This window comes from Coregonus lavaretus, assembly GCF_964263955.1.
Source record: "Coregonus lavaretus genome assembly, chromosome: 3".
Taxonomy (NCBI): Eukaryota; Metazoa; Chordata; class Actinopteri; order Salmoniformes; family Salmonidae; genus Coregonus; species Coregonus lavaretus.
Window position 1 is genome coordinate 11,990,232 of NC_139990.1, and position 13,072 is coordinate 12,003,303.

Consider the following 13,072-nt stretch of genomic DNA (forward strand, 5'->3'; position numbering starts at 1 on the left):
GTGTAAACCAAATAACTGCATAGGAAACGTTTAAAGTCCACAGAAGATAGAGTGTAGCAGGTAACCGATATATTATAGTCTACTTTGCCAAATTTAGACTGAAGACCTGACATCGGCACTTCCACACCGACCAGTGTGGGAGGGGAGGGGGAAACACACACACACACATACACACACACGCATACACCTATGCGCACACACACACAAACATACACACTCCTCGCAGAGAATTTCAGTGTGTATGTGATTGTACACCAACACAAAACACACATGGATGCGCGCCCACACACACACACACTCACACACACACATAGAAGCGTGGAAGCGCCAGCATCACCCATCTAAACTTGGCTGGTCCCTGCCTTCCTCCTGCCTCGTGGACTGAGGAGAATACATTCAGTGGATTTCTGTTCAACAACACGATGCAGCAAACAAACACACACACTCTCACACGCACTACCTGCCACACACAGGATACAGGACAGAACAGTGTACATTTTTATTAAGACAAGGCCACTTCTCTAGCCGTTAACTCCTTGTTTTCTCGAGACACCTTTTTAGGACAACTCCTTGTTAAAAGCTGTGATGTTGAATTAGCTGTGCATTACTAAGCCCTGGAGAAATAGGCTTACAGAGATTCTAAGTGTTGATAAACTGAGAGTTAACATTCTTAAAGATGCCATATTGTCACCAAAAGCTCCTTTACAGTAACATTCTAAATTGTGGAACATCAGTGGAACATCATTGGCATGGACCATCGGATGACAATGTGGCATCCGTTGTAATTCTCCAGACTCTGATTGGTTGGTAGTACAGTATCAGTCCTGTTCTGTGTTCCTGCTAGCAACGGACAGGGTGTGAGCGAAAATCAACAAGAACTCCCAGCAAACCCTTTTCTTCAAAAAAATACATTCCAAAAGGGTCGCAGAGAGTCATATGATCTGGAGTATTTGTCCTTTTGTGTTTATCAAACAATTGAAAAATGTAACAAAAATAAAACATGAAAATAAAACAGTACATTTGAGGGAGATTATCCAAAAAGCAAAAAAAAATTATACTTTTATTTTCCAGATTGAGAACTAATGTGTAATATGCTAAACGGACACACATATAACTTTTGGTCACGTTCCAGCCCGTCTTTCCCACAGTTGTGCTACACATCTCACAAAGCCTGTAGAGGTGTTTTAAAAGCATAGGAACCATATAGAAATCTCATTGTTTGCACAGCGCAAATGCAAAACAAGAATGTCCTGGAACGTGACCAATGAGACCAGTACTGAGGTCATAACAGAAAGGTTCACTACATTATCACTAGGGGGGACAAGTTTCACTGTGACAACCGCATCACTGGGGGGACACGTTACACTGTGACACCCACAGGGTAGGGACACAGAACTACCTGAGTTTCTTTTATTTTTTATCTTTCCATTTTTTCCCGTATTTTTTATTTTCTTTAAAGATGATACAATCATTGACAGAGGTCTAAGATCTTGCAGACTTCCAGTTGGTGCAGTTTCACTTTTAGAAACGTCTCTTCTTTTTATTTTCTCTTAAAGCCATGAGAGGCAAGAAACAAAATGGTGGACAGAACCACAGGGGCCAATAAAACCCCCGCCCAACAAGAGTACAGGCTACCAATCACATGCTCAGAAGACATCACCACACTTCCTGGATATCATTGTGAGGGGGAATCAACTGATTCTAGCGATGCTAGGCGGCTAAACTTGTCAAGAAACCTAGCTTATTTTCACAGAGAGTGTATGAGGTTGTAATTACTAGGCCAAAAACAAAATGACTGCATTGTAAATCAGTCTTCATCAGGAGGGAAACACTAGTGGTGGGGGGGATTGGGGGGGGGGGGATTAATAGTGTTGAGAGGAAATGATGTCACAGGTCCCTGTGAAACAGCCCTAGTGGACTGCTTTAGCGTCTGATCTGACGACACAGAAGGACATCTGAAACTTAGAGAGAAAGAGAGAGAGAGAGATATTTAAACTGTGTAGCTTTAAAAGTTGTTGTTGTACTAACTGGCTCTGTTACATTTTTGTTTTAAGGGATGGCGAATTGAGCTCTTTTTCTCCATCTCAAGATTCCAGACATGGCCAGCCGAGCACTGATTGGCTTCTGCAGAGCCTCTTGGGAACAGGAAATACAATCGCAAAGGTCAAAAGGTTAAATACATCCAATGTACTCCTAAAACACACATCTTTGGCTATATAATCATGATAAAATCATCCATCCCCAGATTCAGCTACCCACCCATCTGAGTTTACAACACCTATATATCTGTGAGACGTTGGTTCACTGTAGAGAATGTTGAAAGAATGCAACAAATGAAAAATAAAAACAATGAACAAAACAGTTTAAAATACATGTTTTTCCTCTTTAAGAGTGAAGACCTAAGGATCTTAAAGATAGCGTTTCCTGCAACTTAATAAAAAAAAGATTGATGCAGACTTGACGACACATTTCATATAGTAATACTGAAACCCATCGACAGATCATATCGGTGAAGCGGTTGTGGGTTTTAAGCAGCAGGGTCTGGGGACTCTAACTCACTTGCCTTTTAATGTGCTGTATTAACATGTAATAAACAGGCTTATTAATGCGAAAAATTAACATCTTATTCACTCAATGTGTTCCTATACACCACAGTTTTGTATTGTCAAAGAGTTTGACTTTTAGACTTGTCTCAAAATAAATTACTATCCTCCTCAACCAATACTACGCTAACTCTAAAGTCCACACTTGTAAATGTTCTTACTGAGGAGAAATGGTGTATTGTGCTGAAATTAGAGGTAATTCTTGTATGTCTAAAGGGAGTAAGATGGAGGCCTTAACTCTTTAGAGAGAACACTCCCTCTCTCCCCTAACGCACCGCAACAAAGGACAAGTGGAATCTTACATGATCATGTGCCTCTGACATCACTAATCAGCCAACAGTGACATCGCAATCACTCTCACTGTTGGCCAATCAGGTTACAGCTCTGCTGATCTGCATAATGAGGTAAAGCAAAAGGGAGCCAGCCCTCCTAAGTGCATCCAATCAAAGCACAGGGATCTGTCCACAACTGCTTTGATTCGCTAAACACTTATATCTAGGATATAATGGTCCAATGACGTTCTCCGTCTATGACAGTGTCATTCTGATGCCAACTCCATTTGGCACCAAACTCTCACGGATATCTTTTTGGCACAATTCTCAGATCTGCACTATTTGGTTTCTCCATACGATTAAAAGGCATAATTCACCACACTTCTAAACAACCCACTCATGGACACAGTGTGGAGAGATGACCATTTGTAACTTGTCATTTCAAATGAAATGGAGACACCATGATTGAGATCTTTGGTCCGACGGGTGAGGTAACATGATTTAAATTGTGAGTTGAGGTAAAAGTAACATGATGTTAAAAAATGTAGACTAACTTAAAGTAAAGTCTGAAACTGAGGTATACAGTCCGTATAAGAGACTTAAGGTTTATAAGTTACTAGTCAACATACTTGAGAGGTATTTAAAGTGTGAGGTCATATGTGTTGAGGTATATTTGTAAAATTACATTTGTATGTTGATGAGGTCTGAGAATTGAGGTACTGTAACAGTATGTATATGCAAGTTACTGGTTGAGGTAGGCTTTATTAGAATTGAGATACACATAAGTAAATGTGAGGAATATGAAAGTTGAGGTATATAAATGTTGAGGTATCTGACCGTTGAGGTAAATGAAGGGATGTGAAAGTTGATGGAAATTAGGTTGGAAAGCGCAGGCCTGCTCTTTCCTCTGAGGTAAGAAGTTCAGTCAGCGACCCACTAATAGCACCCATACCGCTAGGCTAGGATATGCTAAGGGAGTGGCTAACTTTACAAGGGAAAGGGGGATTTACAACCCCTCTAACAGTTCCACCTCAGAGGTGATGAATCAGAAATCTGTTAGCGCTCAATGGTTGTGTCGGCTGAGATGCTAATGCTAATATGGGATGCTAGTTATGAGTCATTCATGGCAATGTCACGTTAACATAGGTGGTGATGCTAGACTGAATCACACACAGATACTCTTTGGTTGCTGTGCGACATGGTCTGGTTTCAGACCTTTCTACAACATTCTCCTCAGACATGGGCCTGAAAGGTACTTCAAATTCAAAGCTACATAAAACTATTGAGTTTTATATGGCTGGGATTCTTGTCTCAACAAGATGTCACAGTACTGTGTGAATGTTAATAATATTTCACCACGGCCCTATATTCCTCTTCTCCCCATCTGACTGTCGGCATTGACAGTGCTTTGAACACATCTTTTTGGTGAGAGTTGGAGTGTTTTAGACCTCCAACACTAATGATTAAACAACAAAGTGTCTTCAAGGGGTCTTGTGTTTCTTTCGATTTGTAGTTCTTTAGATGCCAAACCTACAGTTGGCAGTTGTGCAGAAATTCTACCTTTGGTTGACTCCAGTAGCTGGGCTCTATACCTCAATCTTTTAGAGGTCTGGTCTGCATGCACATGTTCCGGAACACTCTCTCTCCAGCATTCCTGACTGGAAGTCAATAAATAGGGTGGGGCTTCGCAGTGACGTCACAAGGGGATTAGATTCAATTCTAGGCCCCAAGAGCCAATCGGAGTGCCCCACAATTCAACCCACAATCCAACCCTGATCTCTTATTGGCTCTCACCGCTGTCGGTCACGTCCTGTGGACAGCCACTCAAGATGCCCTCTTTATGGAGGCATCGTTCTCCACCCGCATCATTCACAACGAGATGTCACTCCGACACAATTCCTAATCAATCTCCTAATCAATAACATTTTTTTCAATAACTGATACAACATCCTGATAACTCCTGATAAACTTCTAAAATACTCTGTTTCGGAGTAGACAAATACTATATATTTTTTTGCATATGGATTTTCATTATTTTTCTTATATATAGATCCAGCGTGCTTTGCTTAATCAATCATAAACATATTCCTGTAATACTATATGATGCCTGACAATATTCAATTGATAATTGGATACTTTGGGACAGCAGGGACAATCTCCCCACAATAACAACAACAACAACACCGACTACCTCATGATTTCAACCAATCATCAAACTGCATCTGTCCCAGCTCCGCTACGATCAATAATCAATAAACTAGTAAAGCTTAAAGGAGATTCTTCTGATTCTACTGATCAGTTTTACCTTTGTCAACATCAGTCTCCTCCTGTGACTTGAGCTAACTAACTAATGCTGATTCAGTCTAACAGGCTTGGCATTACATAAAACCCTCTCTTCTTCTTTTGACAGTCTGCCATGACACTACACATTGAGAGATGAGGGGGCAATGCTAAACAGAGATTTACTAACTAACAAGCTACCCTAAACCTAGATAACATGAAATGACACCACTGAACGCTCCAGACTACACTCCAGGTCAGGTCAGGTTGGGCTTCTATAACCAGAACTAAACATGCAGCGTAGAACTACAGCGTCCGAGTGTCTCAGCAACAAACCACATTACCCAAGATGCACATCATGAATCCTATTCATCCTGTGCAAATATCAAACAAACAAAAAACATTTTTATGTTTCTCTTTAAATAAAAAATTAAGTATTGAGGTAGACTTTCTTTTCTTCTTTGTAAAACTTGACGGACTAGACCTCTGCTCGGAGAGTGTGAGTACATTCATAAAGAACTAGATGAGGTAGGTGGTGGAGCAGAGGGTTCAATATTTCAAGAAAAAGTGAGAAAAGTCCCTGAGATGGCGATTTGAGGAGAGTTTAGCGAGAGAGCTCCGAGCAGTTTAAAAGAAGAAAGAGAAATGGTGGATCTCTTCTTTGTCACTTTCACTACTGAGTATCAATCATCTTAGTGGTCCCCTTTGTCATACAGTATACCACAGGAATCTGATTAAACAATCTGAAGCTAAAAGTAAAGAAACACAAAACATTATCTACAAATCCGTTTTCCCTTAATTTCGTAATAACGTATTTCCGTCTACTCTGATCGTCTCTCTATTTAAACTGTCCTCTCTGTGTGTCTGTTTGTTGATTCCTCCTCTCCCTCTCTTTTATTTCCTCTCCCAAACTGAGAAACAGAGAGAAAAAACAGAGCGAGAGAAAGAAAGAAAGCAAATAGTTATTAGAACTCTTCAGAACTTGAGGATACGGTTGTTTCCGAAGTCGACGACCACGATGACTCCGTCGGGCGTCACAGCAACACCGGAGGGGCGGTCCATCTGTCCGAAGCCACTCCCCTGCATGCCAAATTTACATAAGAAGTTCCCGTTCGGCTCGAATACCTGCACCCGGTGGTTCCTAGAGTCGGCCACAATGATCCGGTTCTCCTGGTCCACAGCCACACCCTGTGGACGCAGGAACTGCCCGTTACCGGTTCCCTCTGAGCCCAGGAACCGGGCAGACTGGCAGTCCGGCCGGATCACCAGCAGACGGTGGTTGTTGAAGTCGGTGACGACCAGGTGGTCCTCGTGGTTGAAGGCGACGCCGCGCGGTGAATCAAAGTGTTTCCACAGGGCGCCCTCAAAGCCATATTTGTTGATGAAGGAGCCATCAGGGCCAAAGAGCTGGACGCGGTGGTTCCTGGTGTCAGAGACCAGTATCTTCCCTGCAGAATTCACCGCCACATCCCAGGGGTAGTTGAACTGCCCGTTCTACAATAGAGTACAGTAGAATATCATTATTAGTTCAGCTCTAAAGTGTGTGTGTATACTGTAAGTAAGAGTGTGTGTGTGTGTGTTTGTGTGTGTGTGTGTGAGATTGTTTGATTGTTTCTACCTTAGTGCCCTTCTCGCCGAACTTCAGCATGAACTGCCCGTCGAAGGTGAACACCTGCACACGGTGGTTGTCTTTGTCCGCCACGATGATCCGGCGTTGGCTGTCGCACGCCACGCCCGCTGGACGGTCAAACTGACCGGGGCGAGAACCCAGGGAGCCAAACTTGTGGTAGAACGCACCGCACGGCTTAAAGATCTGGATGATAGGAGCAGTAGCAGAAGAAGAACATTGTTTTTTCAAACGTGATATTAGGTTGCCACTGTACACGCTATGCTTCAGTTCTCACTAGAGAGGGCTAGAGAGAGCTAGCTAGCATCATAAAACCATTTCTCCTTAGGATTCCAGTTGAATGAATGAAACCCACCTGTACGCGGTTGTTACTGCGGTCGGCCACGACCACGTATCCCTCCTTGTCCACGCTGATCCCCCAGGGGCGACACAGCTGCCCTTCCCCCTCCCCCTCACCACCGAACGCAGACACCGGGGACCCCAGGGCGCCGTAGCTCCGCCCAGACTTCACCAGCACCTTAGAACACAGGCAGGGAGAATGTTAACATTCTAACTTAACATTCTACATTGCTGCAATGTTAAAGTTTAATTACTTTCTTGTTGCTTAAGACAGGGGTTCCCAAACTTTTTCACTCAGGCCCCCCTCCCAGCATTGGGGAACATCCATGCCCCCCCTGCACGCGCGCACGAGCCACATCTATTTCTATGGGCACAAGCACTGTTCATGACACAAACTGTTCACACCCCTCTTGTTGGCGGAGAGAACATTTTGCAGGTTTAAAGCTTATTTCCTGCAATTCTACACATTCTGTCATGAGGTGCAGATAAAATGTTGCAGTTTTAAAGCAAATTTTCTTGCATCTTGCAATTTGATACATTTAGCCATGTCTAATGTGTATTCATGTGATATTTGAGAGACTCAAACATTACTACAAAATCTATGGGCTAAAAAACCTAGATAAAAAACGTTAGCTGACATGGGCTAGTTGATCTGGACATTTCTGACAAGTTATAAATAGCTCTCTAAAGTATGCAATGACTGATATGACAAGAGGAAAACTAATGATGCACTACCCAATTTCGAAACTGCCTGTTGTGCATTCTACTATTACAACTTTCAAGAGTAAGTTGAAAGACAGACTGAGTTCCTTAAAAAAAACCACTGGCTTAAGATGGTCATAGAAAATTGAAATGTGCAAATATATTATTTGGTTGTTGTAACTATAATAATACTATACATTTTACCTTAAAGGGGCTGCCCATGATGTGCTGGTTGCAGACCAGAACTGACACCAGATATTCTCCCTCTGCTTTGGGCAGGTAGCTGACTGTGTACGACCCGTTCAGGTGGTCAGACACCTCCGCAGCCGACAGGTTACCATCCGCCGCTGCCATCACTACTGCTGACACCGCGTCACCGCCCGAGAGGCGGGGCTCCCCGTCATGGTCGTAGCCAATCACGGTGAAGGAGGCAGGCTTGCCGCGGAGTGCAGTCTTTAGACCCTCGCCGTGAGCTTTGGTGACGGTAGCGAACGCTCCACTACTGATCAGCCCCATGGACTGGATGGCTATGTACAGGGCCTGGGAGAGATAATAATGATATCACATGAATAATATCATCAATAATACTATTAATAAGTCATGGACGAGTGGATATAGAAAAATAATGTACATGAAATTCGCAGACAAGTCAATACTTCCATTCGTCCAAAGAGACCAGAAATTTGGCAACAGTGTTGTACTATTACTGTAACAGTCAATAACATTGGCTCAGAGTGCACAGAGAGCCCAAAAATCTCTAACCCCTCACCTCTGGTCAGGAGGAGTGAACATAGAGCAGTTATTTACCTGGTCTGGAGGCATGAACATGAACCTGTCATCCTCCTGTGGCTGCAGCAGTCCTCTGAGAGACTTGAGCTCCTGGATCTGGGTCAGCATACGTTCTCTGGCCAGCAGCACGTCCAGGTGACGGCCCTCGTCCAGCACCTGATGTTAAGTTATGAAGCGAGGAGACACAGACAACATATAATGACTTTAACGCCTTTGAACATAGTATTTAAAACCTGGTCGCCTTAAGCCCCCCCCCCCCCCCACACAGAGGGGGACATGCAACTTCTCCCATACCTGAGTGACGGCTGCAATGGTGCTGTCCAGCTTGGTCAGGTTCTGATGCAGCTTCTCTACCTGCAGGTACAGGGACTTGGCTTTCAGCTGGCGGATTTTCTCAACCTGGGAGAGGGGGGGGGGGGGGGGGCAGGAGAGGAGAGTGGGAGAAGGGTAGAGCGAGAGATTAGTTCATATGGGTAAGGGCAACCTCCAGTAGTGTGAAAACAGTAGTTTGTTAAATCTCAAATTTTTTGCTCTAAATCAGGGGTATGATTTACTGCAGGGGGTCTGCAAATGTACAGTACCAGTCAAAGGTTTGGACACACCTACTCATTCAAGGGTTTTTCTCTATTTTTACTATTTTCTACAATGTAGAATAATAGTGAAGACATCACAACTATGAAATAACACATATGGAATCATGTAGTAACCAAAAAAGTGTTAAACAAATCAAAATATGTTTTATATTTGAGATTCTTCAAAGTAGCCACCCTTTGCATTGATGACAGCGTTGCACACTCTTGGCATTCTCTCAACCAGCTTCACCTGGAATGCTTTTCCAACAGTTTTGAAGGAGTTCCCACATGCTGAGCACTTGTTGGCTGTTTTTTCTTCACTCTGTGGTCCAACTCATCCCAAACCATCTCAATTGGGTTGAGGTCGGTTGATTGTGGAGGCCAGGTCATCTGATGCAACACTCCATCACTTTCCTTCTTGGTCAAATAGCCCTTACACAGCCTGGAGGTGTGTTGGGTCATTGTCCTGTTGAAAAGCAAATGATAGTCCCACTAAGCGCAAACCAGATGGGATGGCGTATCGCTGCAGAATGCTGTGGTAGCCATGGTGGTTAAGTGTGCCTTGAATTCTAAATAAATCACTGACAGTGTCACCAGCAAGGCACCACCACACCATCACACCTCCACCTCCATGCTTCACGGTGGGAGCCACACATGCAGAGATCATCCGTTCAGCTACTCTGCGTCTCACAAAGATACGGTGGTTGGAACCAAAAATCTCAAATCTGGACTCATCAGACCAAAGGAAAGATTTCCACCGGTCTAATGTCCATTGCTCGTGTTTCTTGGCCCAAGCAAGTCTCTTCTTCTTATTGGTGTCCTTTAGTAGTGGTTTCTTTGCAGCAATTCGACCATGAAGGCCTGATTCACGCAGTCTCCTCTGAACAGTTGATGTTGAGATGGGTCTTTTACTTGAACTCTGTGAAGCATTTATTTGGGCTGAAATTTCTGAGGCTGGTAACTCTAATGAACTTATCCTCTGCAGTAGAGGTAACTCTGGGTCTTCCTTTCCTGTGGCGGTCCTCATGAGAGCCAGTTTCATCATAGCGCTTGATGGTTTTTGCGACTGCACTTGAAGAAACGTTCAAAGTTCTTGAAATTTTCCGGATTGACTGACCTTCAAGTCTTAAGGTAATGATGGACTGTCATTTCTCTTTGCTTATTTGAGCTGTTCTTGCCATAATATGGACTTGGTCTTTTCCCAAATAGGGCTATCTTCTGTATACCAACCCTACCTTGTCACAACACAACTGATTGGCTCAAACACATTAAGAAGGAAAGAAAGTCCACAAATTAACAAGGCACCCCTGTTAATTGAAATGCATTCCAGGTGACTATGTCATGAAGCTGGTTGAGAGAATGCCAAGAGTGTGCAAAGCTGTTATCAAGGCAAACTACTACTAGGGTGGCTACTTTGAAGAATCTGACATAGGCTTTGAAAAAGCAACCGCGAGTACCAGTCGCGGCAATTATTATTTGTATTTATTTATTTTACCCTTATTTTACCAGGTAAGTTGACTGTGAACACGTTCTCATTTACAGCAACGACCTGTGGAACAGTTACAGGGGAGACGAGGGGGGGATGAATGAGCCAATTGGAAGCTGGTGATGATTAGGTGGCCATGATGGTATGAAGGCCAGATTGGACAAGTGCAGCTGGCTTTTGGTAAGCTTTCTTGACTTAGACATACATTTTTGCCAACACATGACTAACCTTTGTTTAACCAGCTAAACAGCTGCTGCTCTTAGCAAAAATGTGTTTGGAGTTACCTTTCTAGCTAATAGGCTATGTTAGAGTTGACACTTCCTCTTCCAATTATATATGTAGGGAGGTCAAAATAATGAAAAACGGTCCCTGGGTAGCTGGTTTGCCTCGGTGGGGGTCCCTGGGCAAGAAAAGTTTGAAGACCCCTGCTCTAAATGACAAAAAGTATAGAATGTAAATCAGTGTACAGGTTATAGTGACCTGTGGAACACATGTACATCTTTCAAACCAAGACGTTTTTCCAATAACTTTAGCATCCCGCCAACTTTTCTTTATATATGAAAGGTGTTGCCGCCAACCAACCTAGTCATGATTGCGGTAAAGTTCTGCCTACTGCTTAGTATGAAATGTAGCGGTAATGCTGAGGCAGCATTGGCACGCACTACGCTCTTAAGCTCTTGATGGTTGCTAGGCAGCGCCCCGTTACTACTATCCTCCTGCCAGTTCTAAACTTTGCGAGGCATGTCACTTCACCCATCTCTTTGCATAGCCCACCACATGCACAGTTTTCTTGACCATAACTGGATGGATCAATAAAGAATTACTGCGTAAATATTGGAAAAAAGTAGGCTAATGCAATTGAAGGCATAAAAGTATTGCTTACTGAAACTCCCAGTCATCCAATTGTTATAACACATTTGAACCAATAGTCTACCAGCGTGTGTTAAACTATTTCATAACCGTTTTTCTCTGCTTTGATACAAGCGTGGGGACTCGTCTTGATAAATCAATCACTGAATCTCCAGTTGGATATTGGTTAAGCAACAATTAGGCTGTTAGCTAAGCTGAGGTGAGTGCTGCTCATGATCATCTTGTCTAGTTGGCTCATTTATTAGCACTGATCAGAACATTTTGCCAGCATGTTATATAGTTTAACAAGTGGATTATTTTGCTCTTCACTCTGTCGCTTAGTACCCTAGGCCTTCTTCCGACCAAAAGCCTGTGACTTGTCTTAACCAATCAATGGGATTTTGTATCACTGAATCTCCATCTGTATATTTGGTTAATTTCCTGGCTGGGCAAATAAGTGGAGGTGGTATAGCTCATCTATATGTTTGCTCATCTATCACTGATCAGAAACATTTAGCATGCAATAATGTAGCCTAAATCAAGTGTAGGCCTATTATTTTGCTCGATCGCGTGTAGGTAACTCCAAAAGCCTGCAGAGGTTGAGAAATATGAACACGAGACTCACATGCTTTTGAAAATATAGATTGCTATTATTTTCAATCGGTATCATGATGAAGATACCCTCAAATGTAAGACCCTACGCCTGCTCCCTAACAAAGCGGAGTTGGGTAGGAAAGAGATGACACGTATCAAAAAAGCATGGGCTTGGCGTGGGCTCGGTTTCAAAATATCACTATTTTTATATGACAGAGGTTATACAGATTCTCGTGACGTTGTGTGGGAAAAATATTATTTGTATTTTATCCTGTTATATTTCATTATGTTCTTAGCCTACTATAAAATATGTATGTTGACTGTGATCAGTGTAGTCTAAGTGTGTCTTGTCTGTTTAATGAACAAAATAACTATTGATTTCATTTGCATTGCGCAGCCATGTAGCCTATAGACTGCACAGACCAGTAACATATATGCCATAATATTATTTTGAAAATAAATGTTATTAGTCTTAGAATGTTTCATAGGACTTGCCTAAACTAATTAATAATGGATTTCTTTGTGATGGTGTATATTAAATGGTTTTATTAAAATAGACATCCACCCACATCGGCCCACATCTACTCCCACTCCTAAACTTGCCGGCATGTGCACGGGAGATATAAAAGGCTTATCCTGGCAAGAAGGTGGTAAAAATGGGACTGTAGGAATTGGGCTCTAAAATACATTGCCCGATTTTTTTGTTTTGTTTACAGGCAACATACTGTAAAGTCTGTCTGTAAAGGGTAATACAGTGACAGTACTGACTGACTGAAAAGGCCATTCAACAGAAGGAGAAGGGATAAGGGGGGTTCAAAGAGGTAGGGGTTAACAACATTACTACACAAAACTTAACAAAAGGCTAACCTCTTCCTATGTTAAAGAGAAGGACTAAACCCCCCAGCCTGTCTGGTTCTATGTTAAATAGAACCTTTTAGCAGAAACAAAGGAGAATCTAA

The 13,072-nt window shown here is 42.7% G+C and overlaps 1 protein-coding gene across 1 annotated transcript in view; it reads right to left on the bottom strand.

Annotated features, from left to right (window-relative positions):
• Positions 1-6,130: 6,130 nt before the first annotated feature.
• LOC311114653 (E3 ubiquitin-protein ligase TRIM71-like) overlaps positions 6,131-13,072 on the bottom strand; it is a gene marked incomplete at both ends in the record, with an annotated part of 37,767 nt that continues 30,825 nt past the window's right edge. Inside the window, 6 exons of the mRNA XM_084157219.1 lie at positions 6,131-6,649; positions 6,774-6,968; positions 7,138-7,299; positions 8,028-8,363; positions 8,631-8,768; positions 8,907-9,011. Of these exons, the coding sequence (XP_084013345.1) occupies positions 6,131-6,649; positions 6,774-6,968; positions 7,138-7,299; positions 8,028-8,363; positions 8,631-8,768; positions 8,907-9,011 (1,455 nt within the window). The remainder of the gene's footprint in view (positions 6,650-6,773; positions 6,969-7,137; positions 7,300-8,027; positions 8,364-8,630; positions 8,769-8,906; positions 9,012-13,072) is intronic.